At 43.9% G+C, this 19,416-nt stretch overlaps 2 protein-coding genes across 3 annotated transcripts in view; one reads left to right on the forward strand and one right to left on the reverse strand.

Moving 5' to 3' along the window:
• filip1l (filamin A interacting protein 1-like) overlaps positions 1–10,724 on the forward strand; it is a 57,930-nt gene extending 47,206 nt beyond the window's left edge. Inside the window, exons 5-6 of one of the 2 annotated variants that reach the window (XM_079185529.1) lie at positions 2,437–5,260; positions 10,078–10,724. In XM_079185529.1, coding sequence (XP_079041655.1) covers positions 2,437–5,260; positions 10,078–10,305 — 3,052 coding nt within the window. In that variant the 3' untranslated portion in view covers positions 10,306–10,724. Of the gene's footprint in view, positions 1–2,436; positions 5,999–10,077 lie in introns of those variants that run through there. The other variant, XM_079185528.1, reaches the window with a different exon arrangement.
• A 1,094-nt stretch (positions 10,725–11,818) lies between these two features.
• Positions 11,819–19,069, reverse strand: ect2l (epithelial cell transforming 2 like; the record flags this gene model as incomplete). The annotated part of the gene is made up of 21 exons (XM_079185616.1): positions 11,819–12,078; positions 12,231–12,403; positions 12,688–12,776; positions 12,873–12,938; positions 13,028–13,184; positions 13,256–13,329; positions 13,413–13,560; positions 13,657–13,766; positions 14,196–14,282; positions 14,359–14,526; positions 14,638–14,741; positions 14,868–15,074; positions 15,182–15,274; positions 15,386–15,514; positions 15,988–16,153; positions 16,312–16,438; positions 16,673–16,907; positions 17,117–17,372; positions 17,462–17,624; positions 17,708–17,820; positions 18,935–19,069. The coding sequence occupies 21 exons, from the start codon at positions 19,067–19,069 to the stop codon at positions 11,945–11,947; spliced, it is 2,934 nt and encodes a 977-aa protein (XP_079041742.1). The 3' UTR covers positions 11,819–11,944.
• Between the last annotated feature and the right edge of the window lie 347 nt (positions 19,070–19,416).

Consider the following 19,416-nt stretch of genomic DNA (forward strand, 5'->3'; position numbering starts at 1 on the left):
TGTGTTGTGGATCGGCCGATATATTTATGTATTCCCTGAACACATGTGGCAACTGCTTCTGCTGACTTATATCCGATGGCGAAAGCTGGTTATTTGAGTTATTACTACTCCTTAAAGTAGGGTTGGGTCTCCAGCATTATTTAAGGGTCAGCTGCAGGAATCTTTCTACCGGCTTTCCAACTGCATAACATGCAGACTGTCAAGTCTACACTGAATTATATCTAGAAAAATGGTCTCAGACGTGGCTCTGTCGACCAAATTCACTCATCTATGTGTGTGTCCCTAATGAGAAAAAGTTAATCTGGACCAACATTTCCTCATGTGCCACAAAGTACATGAGGGAATAGCGTGATACAGTCCCATAAAGGGCTAGAAGTGATTTCACCGGTGTGAGGCGAGCAGTGTTTTTTGGGCACATGAGCCATGTCGCTTCCTCTCAAAGGATTTGCCTTTATTAGTGCAAAGTGCCCTTTCATGCAGCAGTATACAGGATTAGTATCCAGTTCAGGACTTAGAAGTTCCCAGCCCCTACTATGGAACTAAGTACATTTCTCTTTCTATTTTGGCTGATGACATCACCAGAAAAACAGCGAGGACTAAGATAAGAGATTGGATAAACAGTGATTAGAGGCGACAGGCTGGTTCGCAGGAAAGATGTCTGCTTGTTTCACTTCGCAACTTAGTGTTTCTACGTCCACAATCCAAATGAAGAAAATGTAATTTTTCAACACATGCATGTTCCAAGATAAGGCCTCCCTGCACGACACTCTTATCCAGAGGCCTTGAAAGTTAAGATGATTCAAATAGTTCACTTCAGGCAGCCAGAATATTCTGTAACAAGGGCAAACTTAAAGTCAACAAAGCTAGACAGAAACAATAATCTGAGCACCTGGAATACTCAGTCATTAAAATAGAGAGGAGTCTATGAAAACTTTAGGGGGGGGGGGGGGGTCGAGGTTTGCTTTACAGGTTCACAACCAACACTCTGACTATAACCTGCTTGAATGGCACATCCTTTATTTTCTTCTAATCCACCCAAACCACACTAATAATGACTCTTGTGCTCACCCTTATAATACTTCATTGAGTGTTGTTTGGTCTGGATCTAATCGCAAGCAACACATGGATGCAGTTACATGTGTCCCCCCTACGCGCTCCCACCGTTTAGCGGCTACCGGAGAAAGAAGTGACATACTGCTGAGACGTGACCCGCCCTTCCACACTTACATCATGGCCCACAATCCAAGTGTACATGTGGAATAAGTGATCCCTGAGAGTGTGCATTTGTGTGTGTGTGTGTGGGGGGGATTTCTGTGTGAACTCTGTGGGACTGTAATTGCCTTTGAAGCAGGGGGAATTCCTTTAAATGTATAGAAGAAAAAAAACAGGGAGGGTAGGTGGTGGTTTTGGTAACGGGGAGGAGGGCTGGTAGTCGAGAGGAACCCCTTAATTAAAGAATTGTTCCATGCCAGTGGGCCATCTGTGTGGAAATGCCTGGCAGCTGCGCACACAGCAGACATAACATACCTTCTTCTGGGACTGTAGGCCCTTTGGCATGTGTGAGATGTGCTGACCCCATCTACACACTGCAACTGCATATAAAGGCACATGTGCATCGTACCTTGACATAATACGAGTACTTTGTAGTCCATCAGGGTATTGGAGGTAGAATGAGAGGCTAATATGAGATAAAAGTATTTCTTTACCTTACGGCCTTTGATTTTTGTAGTCTGTAGTGGTGAATTTCAACATCATCCTGGTCAGAAATATCATCATCATTTTGACAGTATTGCTCATCTTATCTGGTGAGATCATTTTCAGAGGTCATTGTTAACATTTGGCTGGATGTCGGTCTTTTCACATTATTTCCCAGAGGACTTTATTGGCGATATGTTACACCGTCAAATACTATGGAAACTGATCGTTAAACTCGAGGCCTAATATTTACAGCAGTAACTCAGGTTTCCAAACCATAGGAGAATTAGTTGGCAACAAGGGAACAAAAAGAAATGTAACCACTGGTATTTCAGACTCCCAACCTGAGAGAGTCAAAGTAATACTTTTTATGATGTGTTAAATTTTCCATGACATAAAAACGTTAGTCCGCCTCAGAAATGCAGGGAAAATAACCGTGTTTATGATGTGTCAGTGCTTGGAGAAGTGGGCCCAATGGGTAGTGACAGTAGGGGTGTAAAGTTTCTTGTGCACCTTTCATATATATAACGTAAGCAAATATAAAAGGCTGACATTTTCAAACTATCAATGATTTAAATATGTGGTGCTCCAATATTCACTTATAGAAAATGCAACTGCAAGGGGAAAGTAACAATTTTGCAATAGTAGACAAACACTTTCTCTATTTGATGTACATTGTATATGCAGGTTTTGAATTGGATTGCTGGAAAAACATGTTTGCCTTGTTTTTGTTTCTTTCAGGTTGAAGCTGTTAATTGATCAGGATAAGGCCTACCAAGAAAGAAAGGACGACGAGAACAACCAAAAGGTCACAAGTCTGAAGGAGGAGCTGACAAAACTCAAGTCGTTTGCGTTGATTGTTGTGGATGAACAGCAGCGTCTCACAGGGCAGCTGACTCAACAAACAGCAAAGGTCCAAGAACTGAGTGCCAGTGCATCACAAGCCCAGGAGGAGCTGAGCTCAGCTAATGCCCGTCTGCAGGAAGAGGAGCAAAAGGTCTTTCGCTTGGAGGCTGAGCTGCGTGACCAAGGCGGTCGATACCATCAGGAACAAGAGGCCATGACTGCCAAGTTGACCAGCGAGGATGCCCAAAGCAGGCAGATGCGCCAGAAGCTATCAACTCTCAGCAGGCAGCTTGATGAGCTGGAGGAAACCAACAAGACCCTGCGCCGAGCTGAGGAGGAACTGCAGGAGCTGAGGGACAAAATTAGCCGTGGCGAGTGTGGAAACTCGAGCCTCATGTCTGAGCTTGAAGAGTTACGGAAAAGGGTACTTGAAATGGAGGGAAAGGATGAAGAGTTGATCCGAATGGAGGACCACTGCAGAGACCTCAACAAGAAACTGGAGAAAGAGGCCAATCAAAGCCGAAGCTTGAAGGCCGAAGTCGATAAACTGAACCACAGAATTATGGACTTGGAGAGATTAGAGGACGCATTCAGCAAGAGCAAACAAGAATGCAACTCACTCAAAAGTAACCTGGAGAAGGAGAGGACGGTGTCAAAGGTTCTGACCAGTGAGCTGGAAGTCTTAAAAGTCAGGGTCAACGAACTGGAGGCTGCTGAAAGCCAACTGGGAAAGACAGAGCTGACACTGAAGGAAGATCTAACCAAGTTAAAGACTCTGACAGTCATGCTGGTGGATGAGAGGAAGGCAACGGCAGAGAAGCTCAAGCAAATGGAGAACAAGGTCCAGAACAGCACTGGCAAACTTCAAGCTGAACAGGACAAAGTTACATCAGTCACAGAGAAGCTAATTGATGAGAGCAAGAAGACACTGAGGTCAAAGGCCGAGCTGGAGGAGAAAATGTGCGGCGCCACAAAGGAAAGGGATGACTTGAAGGCCACGTTGCTTGCTGAAGAGGAAAAGAGCAATGATTTGGAGTCTAAAATCAATATGATGACGAAAAGGTTGCAGTCGCTTGAGAACATAGAAAGAGAATACGTGAGAAGCAAAGCTAAAGAGGAGAACATCAAAACACCCATTGCTAACCGCTTCCAACAAGAAGACAACAAAGTAAAGGATTTGACGCAAGAGGTTGAGCGCCTCAGACACAAATTAAAGGACATGAAGGTGGTAGAAGGAGACCTCTTGAAAACAGAGGAGTTTGAATCACTGGAGAAAAGATTCACCAATGAACAAGAGAAAGGTAAAGCCTTGATGGAGGAGCTGGAAATATCCAGAAAAGAACTTTCAAAGTACCAACTGGCTGAGAAGAAAGAGTGCAACCAAGAGCATGTTCTTTATAAACGCTTGAAGGACGAGGAGGCAAAGTCTAGTCATTTGACCAGAGAGGTAGCAGCTCTGAAAGAGAAGATCCATGACTACATGGGAACAGAGGAGTCCATTTGCCACATGAAAACTGACCACTCTACACTCCAGAGGAAACTGACCCAGCAAGAGGTCAGAAACAAAGAACTGGCCAGAGAAATGGAGACACTCACGAGAGAGCTTGAGAGATACAGGCGCTTTAGCAAAAGTCTTCGCCCTGGCATGAACGGAAGGCGCTTTTCAGACCTTCATGTTTCTACCAAGGAAGTTCAAACAGAGCCACTTGACGTCATGTCTCCCAGCTGTAAGACAGCCCCACTGGAACGTGCTGTGGTTAACGGGAAGCTGTACGACGAGAGCGAACCTGAAGACAACGCAAATTACAGCAACGAGATTCAGCTCACCAAATGCAGCCCCGCACTGATTACTAACGTAAATAATCTAAACAACTTGAGAAGAGCCCGAGTCCCGTTCCTGAAAAACAAAGACACGCCCCATCAGGTGAACGGTAAAGTGCAACCACGACAGAACGGCAACCACGTTCAGTCGGGAGATGTTGTGTTGACCCACAGTCCTGGGCAGCCTCTGCACATTAAAGTGACTCCTGACCACGGACATAACACAGCGACGCTAGAGATCACCAGCCCGACCACGGAAAACATCCAGTCATTCACCAGCACTGCCGTCATACCCACAAGTGGAGGTCCACCCAAACAGAGAATTACCATCATCCAGAATGCTTCCATATCCCCTACTGCGAAATCCATTTCCCCCAAATCTAAAGGTTCCCCAATCTCTGACGAACTGTGTTCACCAGATAGGGCCCTATCACCTTTCACTATGGCTACATACTCGAGAGCAATGACTCCAGACTCTTGTGGCTCTGTAACACCAGACAGAGCAATGTCACCTATACAAATTGTGTCGGTCACGACCGGCACCCCTGAGCGCTCCCTCTCCACGGAGCCAGTGGAGGTTCTTGGAGGGCACGCCATCTTCCGCGTGACCCCGGAAAGGCAAAGCAACTGGCAGGTCCAGAGGTCTAACAGCTCTGGGCCAAACGTCATCACCACGGAGGACAACAAAATCCACATTCACTTAGGGACCCCCTTCATTCAGAGCATCAGCACACCGTCGCAAACACTGAGTCCATGCCACACACCTGGACTCAAGGAGCAAATGACTCAGGTGCTTGCAAATTGCAGTACTCCTACTGCAAAAGGCAACAGCAAAATCACAAGTAGCATCACGATTAAGCCCACCTCCACCCCAATCCAAAGGCCATCACAAATTACAGTAAGTAATGTCTATGATTGACCTGATAATCCCCCAAAACCATCCATCCCATCCATTGTTGCTGAACCCATGAGATCCAATTCAACCATAGACCCTTAAACCCCAACTCTATACCCCGATACATTTACATGTCTGTTTTACTTGATTTATGTTTTTTTCTTAAACCAGGGTTTGAATGTTTCCTTTTTACTTTGGTTTGTTTTGCTTGGTTATGTGTGATTAAGTTCCAACAAGTGTTTGCCTGCATGAGAAAACAATACCATTTGAAAGCACTAGAACATTTGATTTAATTTGACATAACACCAGGTTTTAACTTATGTGCACTTACTGTATTGTACTCAGTGGCCAATTTGCCATGTAGTCTGACTATTCACACTGATGTATCATACCAGTTTTTATACTTCATATTACACATACTGCATTATGATTAAGTTGTTTGATTTTCTGAGAATTAAAGTGTGCAAAAAGAAGTGTTATGTTTTATAGTTTGTCATCCATGCTTGCCAATTTCATCTATTCACTAAATCCAGCATGTTCTGAATGTGTAAAATAAAAAAATAATCTGAGAAAAATGGGATTAGATTGAAATCAGTTGTTTGATTTGATTTTTGGTGCATGCACAGTAACTTTTTAACACTTGAGACACCGTGTGTATTCAAAAGATTACAATTCACTTTCTCGGATTTTCACATAAAGACTGTCATTTGTTAGACCTAATTAAATGATACCCAAGTGGAAGAGTTGTCTGTAAAAACCTTTGTGCTCACACAAAAAAAACCTTCTGGGATTCTCACATGTGTTTGCTTGCTTGAGTTAAAATCAAAGGCTGATGTCATAGTTTCTTCTAACATCCAGCACACAGAAACCCAGAGACCGAGAATGAAAACCAGCGGGATGTGAACTTGGTGTTCTCTTAGATGATACAACGGAAACTCTGCTTGAAACCTTTAAACCTCAGAGTGCTGCGCCAAAAAGCTGCTGTTGGAGGTGAATCTAAAAAAAGTCCAAGATTTGGTAGAATTACAGTTGCTCTTCTCCACTGTATACAACTAGAACATAGTAAGGATAGTATGTTACTGAAACATGGTTACAATTGAGGTCACAATATTACGCAACATTTTTAAAAATGTAACAAAAAACATTCAGACAAGTTGATCTCTCTCTGGTCCTCAATGACAAACTAAATTAACAGCAGATCAAAACGGTGGTTATTTAAGATATTAATACTCAGTTTACCTTGGCCATCATCCAACATGTTGAGGTGTCCTTGAGCAAGACACTCAATACCCACTGAGTGCTGGGGCACTGCTCTAAAAATGTTATGACAGAGAAAATGCTTAAAATCAAATCTTTCAGTGCTGGAAGAAAGAGAAAAACTGCCAATTGTTGCCCATTTATATGTGTACGCCCCCCCAGGAAACAGACGTTAAACATAAAAAAGCACTTTCAGAAAACCTGAACCTCCTCAGAAACGTTAATGTATTTGTTGATAGTTTAACCTCAGTGGTCTTTTAGCAGAAAGTCTCACTTAGCCTGCTATTCATCGGGTGGTAACCCAAAACTTTTGTTTTATTTTGATTTCTCCCACGAATCACGTGCTTCGAAATGAATCATCAGTGCAACGTACGAATGTTTCTCCATGTATATGCATTCTTCTACATGTGGTTTTATGTGCCCACAGTGGAAAAGTTACCACACACGTGCGATTTGTTAAATTAAATCTGTACCGAAGGCCAGAAGATGATGATGATGATGATGATGATGATGAGGGGATGGAGACCGAAAGACAGGGGTGGAAGGGATGTGGGAGAGGATACAGAGGGGAGGATGTACAGCAATACATCTCAAACGTTATCTGAGTATTTCAGAAGGGTTAGCTGGTTAGTAAAGACTGCATGCAGAGCAAGGTGATACAAACTGCATATTTCTGGGGATTACGTGTGTGCTGTTTGCTTCATACACATCTAGAAAGCTAGCTGAGCTCAACATGTAGCCAACAGTCCAAAGAAATGAAGGCAAATAATGTCACAAAGTAGTCCAGGATTCCTCCTCCTTTCCAAACTCTTACAAACATTTTACAAAGATAGAAAATTAAAATCAGAAGAGCTTGAATTAGAGGCAACAGTGTCTCTTTACCGTGCAACAAACAGACGGACAGAGCTGATCAATTCACCAGAACACAATAAAGCACGTACAGAGCCCTCAGTGTCATTTAGACGGAGCAAGACAACTGTTGCAGGAAAACGCCAAACCAAACCCAACACACACACACACACACACCAGTGATACAAGGACATGATTAAATCAAGCATTAAATTGAATGAGTGTGAAGGAGCACAGCTGGAGAAACCGGATACAAAGCAGTCTGGGCGCAATGATGCAGGGGCTCAACAAGATGCTATTCATTAGACCACTACTTGAGAAGGCATCCAGCAGCTGGGATTACTGTCTGCGACCTCAATTACTCCCTGACTCACTTCAGACCTTCTCGATTCATAAACCGTACTCATCACGGTTCAGCCAAGGAAGGCAGGTCTGCTCGTGGTCCACTGCCAGACTGATAAAATGAGTATCCAGTGACACGCTGGGAGCCAAAGAGCATTTCATTGAAAAGCCTACAGTGACACTTGTGTTTGCTGAGTGAGAGGTTGTAATCACACTAAACTCACTGTGACGCTTTGGGGGGGGTGAAATAAAACATTAAAAAAAAAACACCAAACATTGTGATGGAGATTAAAACATTCTAACGTATTTTAATCAGCTTCTGATGGGAATAAAGTGCAGCCGAGAAAGTCTAATTACCAAACTGCATGCCAGGAAGATGAGTTGAGAACAGATTTCCTCCTTTTAGCCCACAGTGCTAATAACCGGAGGAGTTTGCTCACCTTGACCGACCTGTAAAAACCAAAGGAAGAATAACAAACAGTGGTACGGGAACCTTTTTTTTTTCCCTCCAAAACAAAAAGGCTTCATACTGCGTGTGAGAGGGGTAGACACTGTGAAAGTATAGCCTCGCTCCCACCGCAACACAAGCACCAAAACAAACCTCGTGTTTGGTTGCCAGAGAAACAGCCGGGCCAGCATTGCAGAGGAAGTACTTAGTTGAACTCCTGCTGCACCGCTGATACACGAGAGAACAAAGCCACACATTAAGGCCTCTCTCCGTGTAAAACCGACAACACTCCCGTGACGATGAGGCCCGTACAGATTTTCTGGCCCATTAGCTTTGCTGGAGCACAGGCCCTACTTATTCTGAAATCTACACCCCGTATGAATATTTAAGGATATAGCTCACTGCAGGTTTTTGCTAATTCTCAAAACCTCAAGCCGCACGAGAACACGTCCAAGTGCTTTTCTCCAGCGGGACGTTTTGAGTGTGTTGCTTGGGAATGAAGTGAGCGGTGGTGATGAAACTCGTGGAAACACTGAAGAGTTTCAATTTCACTCAGCTGCAGGAGTGTAGACCAGATCGATGGCACATTTTGGTCAAAGAGGGAGCTCAATCGCCTCAATCAGGACATGCAGATATATCTAAAACGCTGCAGTAATTCATTCAAATATCTGGGGTGGTGTGCAACGGTGTCTTGTCAACAAAAAATGCAATTACCTTTTGCAAAACAAGTGCTGAGCAAAAGGAAGAACCAAGCTGTGCCATTGAAATAATTGCCTGAGGCAAACTATTAGTTTGAATATTGCCAACCCCCATGAATACTGCATTTAATAGCAGGCAGTGAGGTTACATCCACAAGTATGTATTTGCTCATATTAGGTTGTGTCTGTTTATCTTGCTTATTTACAAGAAGAGCATAAAAGACACTAGAAATGACCGAGGAGCATACATGGCTGAGTGTGCGAGCTGTTGCTGAGGTGACTCACGATATCACAGTAAACAGGATACTGTTTCTACTGTATAAGTGCCGATACTACCTCAGCCTCCTGGCACGCTGCAGCACATGTAAACACACTGATTGAAATGTGATTACACAGTAAACGGAGCAGTAAGTTGTTTGAGAATCTGAGAAATGTGATGTTTCCCACGATATTCTCCCTTCCTTGTGTGCAGGTTTCTAGGCAACAAACACGCTGTTATTGATAATAAGATAAACTGAAATATTAGGGACAGCTTTGAATAAAACGTCTTTAAATCGGCAAGACAGAAATCTCGTCATTTCTCATACAGTAGCGGAGGTAAATATTTAAAACAAAACCCTTTCGAGGGCTGCAACTAACAACTTTTATTCATTATCGATTCATCTTCTATAAAATGTAAGAGAATAGAAGAAGAAAAAACATAAAAGATCATAAAAATTGTTAATGCTACATTTTCTTTTGATCAATTAATTGATTAATCGAGTAATTGTAGCAGCTTTACACGTGAAAGGCGTTAAAGGACACTAAATTACGTACAACAGACAACATCATTATTGTAGCTTACAATGTTCATCACATTTTACAGAACATGGAAGAATATGCAACATGGTTGAAAGGATGTTATGCATTTTAAAGTGGTCTCGGTTTTCACTGGGAACATTAGTCAAAATCTGAATTAGCTTTTTGTCGTCCAAAAGACAAAAGGTGCAGCAGTCATGCAGTATCAGTTTGGTCATTTACTGCCCATAGAATATGATTTGATATCATCTAGTGGTCATCATCAGTATTGCATCAGATCTGGAAACAATTCAGCTTGTGGAGAAAGTCACAATACTCCCCTCTACACTGTGTGTATCCTATTTTCTCCCCACTTCTTCCTCATTTTCTTTGCTGCAAGTCACTCGTTTTCCAACTTGACTTCATTGTTTCTCAATGTTTCTCCGCAGATACCTCCAGAAGCATTCCGACGACCAGGACCTACGAGAATCCCCAAACCGAAGGGCTACGGCTCCCAGAAAGGGACAAACGGCACGGCGGCAAACGTGGGGCCGCAGAGCAAGAGTCAGCCGCCAGCCGCTCATCCAGCCACTGGGAAAGAGCAGCACACACACGCGGCTGCAGCACAAATCAACAACAACAACAACAATCCAAATCTAGTTAACCGCAAACTGTGACACCAGTGATGCTTTTACAGACACCAGATTATTCTAAAACGTCAGCTTACGTCATGCTCATAGTTACATCAGATATTAAACTGAATTATAAATGATATAACAAATAAAATAGTAAATAATCATATTCAATTTCAAACTATCAAAGTACTGCTTTATGCTTTTAAGAACAGAACTGTTCCACTATTACCTAATCCTCACCTGTGGTGCTCTGAAGACTGCAACATACAACAACGTTTTGTGTCAATGTTCAATGTGCCCACATCGTATTAGCTGTTAATAAACCTACAAAACATTTTAGAAAGTAGTTCCAATGTCACAGATTGGTGTGAAGATGTCACTGTGATCAAAACTAATTAAACTGAAGAGTAATACTAGAACATTAGGGATGTTATATGTTGTATCGTCAGCCTTTGTATTGATCTTTAAGTACTGTATCTGTTGAGGTGTGCTGATAAGGATGGAACACGTGGAGGTTTTTTGAAATAGGTGGCAATAATGTACATAAGTGTATAAGTGATGTGTTGTAATGCAGTTACATGATAGTGATAATATCTGAAATGTGACATTCGTGTTATTTTTGGTTATCAATAAAGACTTTTTATACCTGGAATAAAAATAAATGTCTGATGTGATTATTGTAGAAAATGAAAAAAAACAGCATTGTAACATTTAGTTTTATTAACACTGAAAACGTGGTATGTGAATCATTTTGAAATATAAGAAAGCAATGAATATGATATTTGTAAAGTAACGTGACAGTTGATAAGATTCACTAAGAGCAGACATTGAAAGGATTGTTGTCAAAGAAAGATGCTACATGTGATGCTGGGATTGTTGAGCTAATGTTACTGGTCAAAGGAATGAATGCATGACGTGAGTACATTAAAAGTAAAACCCACAATATTCTCAGTTTACAGTAAGTACGTGTGTTACACAAAGCTCCTCAACACAAAAGACAAAACAAAACAAGATCGGCAAACCTAACTCAAACAACTTTCTAATATCCAACACGATCACAAAAAACTACAACAGGTTCACTATGCAACGGTACTGAAATAACGCTTTGATTTCAATGAGCAACATCAGCCGTAATGTCAAAGTATTTTGATGTATTTATCTGTTTTCTCAACAGTATTTTGTTGAAGTATAAAAGGACAAATGTCGTTTTTTTACAATCCCTAGAGGAGGTCTAACATGTCTAACTGATGCAGAGTCAACACAGGTCAGTTATTGAGCGACGGGTGCAGTATCAGGAGATGTAGGTATAGAACTGTACTGTAATGTGTTGCACCTTCCAGCTAATAAAAAGCAGGATAGTGCAAAATGTGACAAAATACTTGCTATTTTCCAAATATTGCAAATGCAAAAAAAAAGACCATATTCCATTATGCTAATGTTAAGTAATTATTGTGACAACAGGAATACTCTGGGAATAATCTAAACTACAATCTGAATACTTTTCAGGTTAAAGTGAGACACTCAGAACACCACTTACACAGTGGCAGGACGGCTCCGTGTTTACATCACGTGTGCTGTGGACAAATAATTGCCGTTTGATATAAGTTATCATGTGAAAAAAGGCCAACAGTGGCGTCCAAACCTCTTCTTGTCTTGCCGGTGCTTCGTCGTCACAGCGCCGTCACTGGTGTCCAGTCAGAGCAGAGCTTATGGCTGAACGCAGCACAGACAGGAAGTGCTCTCTCTCCTCTCCTCTTTCTGTGGCACAAACCCAAGAACGACTCGGACCCTCCAGGACAAAAGCATGACGCACATCTACAGAGAAAGACATTAATAATCCTGTAACCTGGCAAAAGTTAGCAAAAACACCAGAGACTTTATTAATGACACACTGAAGATGACAGAAAATAATGAAAGCTGTGGCAACATTCAGCACGCAATGCATCCTTTAAATGGTACAAACTCACAGCGCGAGTGTGTGAGCGCTCTGACGGCCAGGCTGGAGAGAGCCACAGAGGCCAGGAACGTGTGTGTGCTCCGGTGAGCCAACGTGAACGGTGTGTGATGCACGTTTCGCCGCGTCAGCACCAAAGCGTCGCTGAACAGAAACAGGCCCACCTCAGACACCTGCTCGAAGGTCCTAATCATGCACACAAACGCAAAGTGAAAAAACACCCGTCTCGATTAGATTCACCATCTGTAATGATGTAATATAAAACACACGGTATTTGATCGTGCAAAGGTTTCCCGATGTATGCGTCATTAGAAAGTGGATTAAATTTAGGCTGAATGCTGTGCTCAAAGTCATAACCTTAGTGCAAAACACATCCGTTTGGCATGTAATTGTAAGTACTTAGGTTGGTTAATATTAAAGAAATATATCAAACATCTACTAAGTGAATGAACATAAAAATCACCACACACCTGAGTGATTCAGGAATCTGTTCATCAGGGCTCCTGAGCAAAGCAGCATCCTGTGTTATTATCAGCTGCCTGTTTCCTTCACTGAGGCTCTACACACACACAATATTAATATAAAAATACTTGAACAGGTTAGTTTTAGATGTTGTTTTGAGGGCGTGGGGAAAAGGAGGGAGCTGTGATTTTACCGGACAGCCTCGGATCATCTGCTGCGTTTCCTCCATCAGCCCGTCTCTCTCGGAGTTACGCTTCAACTGAAACGGAAGCAAACACCTGAGAGATGCTGAATGAATCAAACCACGGCGCGAGTTACTGCCCTCCACGCTCCGTGTGGCGGTGGTACCTTCTGGGTGAACTCTCTGAACCCCAGCAGGGTGCTGAGGGCAGAGCACAGGTGCGTGTGGTCAGGGTGGCCGGTGTGTGTGTGCAAAGACAACACTTGAAGCAGAGTCACATACTCCTGTATTCGCCACACTGGACACAACAGCAGCTCCTGCAGGCTTCACAAACACAATCAATTCATTGTCTGACAATTGCCCTGGAAACAAATAAAGATGAGTGTATATGTTACCTCAGCATGTGTGTTGCAAGAGTTCTGTCTGCTCTCTTCAGGAAAGCCCGGAACGGAGGCTTCGTCTCCCTGCACTGAGGTCAGACAGGCAAAGCTTCCTCAGACCGCTGTACACTCTCGACCTGGTTTACCTGCATCATGCGTGGTCTGACTGTACCTTGTCGATGGTGCTGAGGGCGGTGGTGTAGTTGTTGAGGTAGTTGGTGTAGACTCGGAGTTTTGAGCAGAGTTTCACAAGCACATCTCCGACACACTGCTCTGCACCCCACTGCTGCAGCCTGGCTTGTAAATCTGCCTGAAACACCCTGCAGCAAACACACGCACATATATCACGTCATGTCCACACAGAGGGACGCAAACAAGACAGTGTCATACAAACGTGTGTGTGTGTGTGTGTGTACCTGTTGAGCTGCAGTATTTGTGTGACAGGGCTGAGGACAATGTGGATGTCAGCGTAGCTGAGGATGGCTCTGTTGGAGTTGAGAGCTGCTGCAAGAGGCTCCTGGTACACCTTGAGCACAAGAGAGACGGTATCAGATAAATACATTGGTAATCTCTGAACCTTTGACAAACAACACTTGCTTGATGTATAGTTGCTCTGAAAACATCCCAAAAAATCCGTCTCAAAATGAGATTCTAATAACAAAGTGAGGGAAAATAGGCCATGCAGCTGCAGCACCATCAACTAGTTTAAAAGGGTATTATATAAACTCCCTGTAGTTTGTTGAAAGGGTCCAGTTCCTAACAATTGTCTGGTTTCTGGACTTGATTTGACAGCATTACATAATGTTCATTCAGCCTCAGAGGAAATATTTCTCAGTCGGATTAATGTCAGGTGGAACTGCACCTGAAACAATGGCCTCTCAGCATCGAAACATGTGATCGCGTCACTACATTTTCCTGTTGGTGTTTTTAATGTCACAGTCTACAAATGACCTACCTTCAGCACAGCGCCCAGTCTCCCCAGATAAAGACACTCGCTGTGGTGGAGCTCTCTGGCAGCTGCACCTCTCCAATCGAACACTATCTAAAGACAAAGCGAGCTGTAAAGATGGAGTGTGCTCCTTCAACCTCCTCTGAATGGACGAGTTAAAATCACACACCTGTGGTAGCTCAGGTATCAGGCCGACACATTTCTTTGAGTCGTGTTGTGCCAATGACAAACCATCTGCTCCTTTGTTTCTCCCCGTCTTCCCTCCACTCGTCTCTTCTCCCTCCTTCTCCTCACTCCATCTTGTCAGGAAGGCGGCAAGAAACTCCAGAGGTCTGGCCTGAAGATGCGAGAGCAGAAATAAAGAAACACACACTGTCATCCGCAGTTAATGATGCAAAACACACGTTTTGCTCTTGTTGTATTGTATAAGTGTATTAAACATGTCCACCTCTTCCTGTCTTGTGAGAGCAGCGAGTCCCTCCGTCAGAGCCTCATTTAGATCTTTAGACACACAAAGCTCCTCGAGGCAGATTTTCTCCCACAGAAAATGACCTGTAAATATATGAATAGATTCCTCAGAAAGTTTACAGGACACAGAGTATGCAGGCATTTGTTTAAACCTGCCACTGCTCCAGCTGTGTGTGGGTGCATTTAAATCCAAACGCATGTGAAACCCACCCAGCGCCCGGCCCCTGGCCTGGAGGCTAACGCGCTGTAGCTGCGGCCCCCGGCAGCCCTTCAGCTCCCCCAGAGCCTCCTCCATCCACTGAGCCTGTCTGCACCAGCCCAGCAGCACACTCTCACACACAAACTGCAGTGCCGGGGCCTCTGGTTGACGCTCCGAGAGTCCGGTGCACACACTGCCGTCAGACCACTCACTCAGGACTGAGAGAGGGCGAAGAAACAAACTATTTATTGTGGCTTAAACATGATGCTTCACATCTTAGATTGTCTTTTTTGAGGTGTTTCAGTCTTGTGCAGGGGTGACTCACTGTTCTGGAAACTTCCAGTGGCAAAACCAATCGGCGCCAGAACCTCCAGACCCGTCAGAGTAGAGAGAGTGTGCATGAGAGCCACTCCCGACGCTGAGGAGGAGAGAGAAAGCAAGAGACAGTGAGACAGTGACGGAAGATGCAGATTACAGAGAAGTGTGTGTGTGTGTGTGTGTGTGTGTCCCAACATCTGCGTCTACCTACCAGATGCAGCCAACGGGGAGAAGATGTCAATCCCTCCTCCTTCCTCAGTTGGTGCCACCCAGCCACACAGCTTTTCCCAGAATTCTCTATGGTCGGGGGTCAGTAGTGTCTTCTCTGACAGGCTACGACCTGAAGGGTCAATAGAATCAGAATAAGGTTCCTTAAAAGAGTTAACTTAACAGTTTTCAGTTTGAGCAACGTGCATTTTCAACTTTAACCAATCAAGTTTGAAAGGTAAGTTGACAAAAAGGATAACTGTGAATAAGTACATTCATTACTGTGCCACAGAGTTATGTTGCGGAGTCTTTGAGTGTATCTCTGTGTTTGAAATCATTTCATAAAAAATAAAAGAAATTGTAAAAAAAATGTAAAATCGATGGAAGATTTATGATGATTAGAACTGGGCCAAGGGACCAAGGTAGCTTTAGACTTACTGTAAAAAAAGGTATTATCATAACAAAATAACCATTAAATTGTTTTAGCAGATGTGCTTCACAGTATCCTGAGAGATAAACGTCTAGCACTGGAGGCTGAACTTGGACTGGAACTAACCCCCGGCAGTGTTTCCACACATTAAGAAACACAGGATTATTAATTCTCACCATGGAGCAGATGGATTTCCTCCGTTCCTCCTGGAGCTAGCAGGCCCAGCCTCTGAGCTCTCTGCCCAGAAATTGTCCTCTCCACCTGGGTTAACAGAGCTGAGAGAGTCCCTCTGTGGTCGTACAGAATCACAACCACACCATCCTTCACGCCACTCAGCACCAACTAGATGTAGCACAGGGAGAAAGAAAAAGAGCAGACGGGGAGAAATATGAGATGTGCAACTTGACAATGTCCCTTTTTCTTTTTTACACTCTTCATCGCTGCTTTCTCTCTTACTAAGTAGATGCTGATTGAAGACTCTTTCTGTACTTGTTATTTACCTCATAGGCAGGAATCCTGTTGGAGATCAGCAGTAAGAGGGCAGGCGGGGTCACGCAGGCGTCGCGTGGCAGTGGAGGTCTGCTGGTGAAGGAGGACAGCGCTCCTCTGGCTTTGCTCAGTCTTTCACTGAAAAGAGAAGACGGAGGTCTGGTTTACGCTCACGTCAGAGCTTTAGAACAAATATAATAAATGGTCTCACTGGGACCATTCTGGAGACAGATTTTGAAGTTTAATATGACAAAGACAGGATTTATTACAGATCTCTTACATTGGGCTGCATTATATTATTAAATGTATTGCATCATAAAACGCTGATGTCATCGAGGGGAAGTGAATGTGTCACCGTCAGCAGACAATCACCTGCTAGGACTGGAGGCCTGGACTCCCTCCAAGCTCCGGGCTGCAGTCATGAGCTGTCCCCTGTCCAGGCTCAGACAGACGCTGGGAGACCCAACAGTCCTCGGAGGCCAGGAGAGAGAGGGCCAAGAGCTGAATGTTATTCCAGAGCCGGGCCGCCCTGTCTGAGTTCTTCCACCTCTGGCTCCTTCTGGCTTGGTGTAGCTGCCCCAGGCTTTCCTGGTTCTCATAGCGTGTTCTGCAAAACATCACAGACAGAAGCACTGGTCTCTAAGTACAAGCTTTGTGAGGTAACTGGAAGACACTTCTGCTTAGAAGATCGGGACAGAGACAAACAAGGAAGAGTCAAGATCACAAGATACAAACCAGCAACTTTGATGACACCCTCAAAGAAATGTGTATCATTTTCAGAGCTTGTATCATTTGATGTCTTTCTTTTCTACTCACTCTTCTCCTCCTGTAGTCTGTCTCTGATCATCTGTCTGATCCTCCTCGCCTTCCTCCTCTCCTCCTCCTCCTCCGTCAGCCCCGCGCTATGCTGGTTGAGGGTCCCGTACTGCTCGGCCGCCTCCCTGGGGGTGAGCCAGTCCAGCGTGGAGACGCAGGAGACATAGTGGTTCTTCCACGCTCCAAACTCTTTCTCTGCGGGGGTGTAGGGAAGGAACCAGCCTCTTGAGATGCAGCGGCCGGCCCAGAGACAGTCCTGGGAGGAGAGAGGAGGAGGGAACGCAAGAAAAACGTCTTAATGTAAGCGTGGAAACTCCAGTAAACACCAAATGTCTCACCTCTCACCTGCTCAGCAAGGACCCTCCAGTGCCAGCTGACTTGGGCAGCGGAGCTGAGCTCGCGGGGGGACAGAAACGACATCACATACAGGGACAAGAAGCGTGGCAGCACAGACGTGAAGTCCACTTGGGTCACAGGAACCGTCTCCATCAGCAAATCCTTGCAGAACCTGAGAAACAAAACAAATGCAATAACCTTGGTTTCACTTGGAATGACACAAATACACAAACAAAAGGGGAAGAGAAAGCTTACTTGAGCTGGGACTTGGTGCATCGTGTGAGCAGAGTGTGCAACAGGTGTTTCCTCTGTCCGTCAGTCCACAGGTCAAACCAGTGCAGCAGAAGGTTGATCCTCTCCTCAAATAACTGGGAGCAAATGGGAAAAAGGACACCAAAAGGCTTTATACAGTCAGTGAAGAACGTGTGGAAGGTGCACCTCATTGCATAAGAGTCTGTCCGTGCTGCCAAAACACTGATGATAGGAATAAAAAAGAACAAAGCAGGAAGACTGATGGTGCGATAACGGCTGAAAGCATTAGTGAAACAATCAAGTCAGCTCAAGTCTTACTTCCTTTTTTACATTTTTTGTGTTATTTGTGATTTCTTTTTGGAGGGAGATCAAGAGGAAATAGAAAAGTATCCTTTATCCAAGCCATATTGTGAGCCTTTAGAAAAAAAACATGAGCACTCACTCAACTAAAGTCCAGAAAACAAAAAGACCAAAGACGTGCTTTTACATGGCTAATATTCTTATCATACATATACAACTACATCTACATTATCTGAAATAGATGTGAAAGGCATCTGTCCTCCCATGATGTGGGTTCTGCTGTCAAATAATGCATTATATATTACTGCTCATGCTCAATTGGTTAAGGGATTGTGATTAAATCCCTTAGTTTCAAGGAGAACAAAGAGAAACACCCTTACTGTATGTGGAACTTTGGTAGCGACAATATTTATTTATTGCTGCATCACATTGGCTAACAAGACACTGGACAACTACCAAGATCATTACCTGACCAGTGATACACGGTTTAAAAGAGAGAAAGAAAATGTCTGAACGGCGTCCTCTATCTTAGTTTGCATGCATTTTCTACATTGATTGGGCAACTCAACATGTCTTCACCCTTAATAATAATACAGTTCAGTAAGTTGGACACGGGACGCCTAAAACCACCTCTGCAACACAATTCACAATATGCAACTGAATGATAAGTTAATGACTTTACCTGAACGTCAATAATATATCTTCTGTTGTGCGACCGGAAGCAGTCGGTTTGTGCACCTGTTTGCAATCAGGCTAATTGGCCAACTAAACCGCTGCTTCATATTAAAACGGAGCATTTAAATCTGACAGTGTTCATATACGCTGCACAGTGAAATAATGTGGCGCTCCCTGCCATCTGGTGGTTATAAATAGAAATTAATTTATATTGAATAAAAGTGTTTCGGGCCTCGAGCGTGGGTTGGTCCTGACCTGCAGGTTGCTCGTGCTGTTGTTCAGAGGGGTCCAGCTGCTGAAGCGGGTTCCGGACTGCAGGCTGCGGCCTCGCTGCGGTTCGTAGTCCGTCCCGCTGAGCTGCCACCGCTTCACCGAGTGAGGGGTCGACATTGTTGTTCTCGCGCACGCTTTTGGAGGTTCTAATGTTCTAATGTAGCTCTGTAATAAAACGCTGAGTGCTGAATAACAGGCTGGTGTGGAGGCTCTGCTCAGTTACCTTAGAGACGCATCAACAGAAGGATGTGCACATTCCTGCACACGGGCTGCACAGCCTCCTGCACATGAATAAGTAACAAGATGGTAAGCAGCAAACAGGTTGTCAGCTGAAGCAAAAGTCAATTCATGGTGTCCACACTTCTTTGATAAGTGCATTCCTTTATGGATGGATAAAATCCTATAAAGCATAAAATCATATTGCTGCCAAATCAATAATCTGTGCATTAATGCATTAAGTAAAA

This window comes from Pholis gunnellus (genome assembly GCF_910591455.1).
Source record: "Pholis gunnellus genome assembly, chromosome: 24".
NCBI lineage: Eukaryota > Metazoa > Chordata > Actinopteri > Perciformes > Pholidae > Pholis > Pholis gunnellus.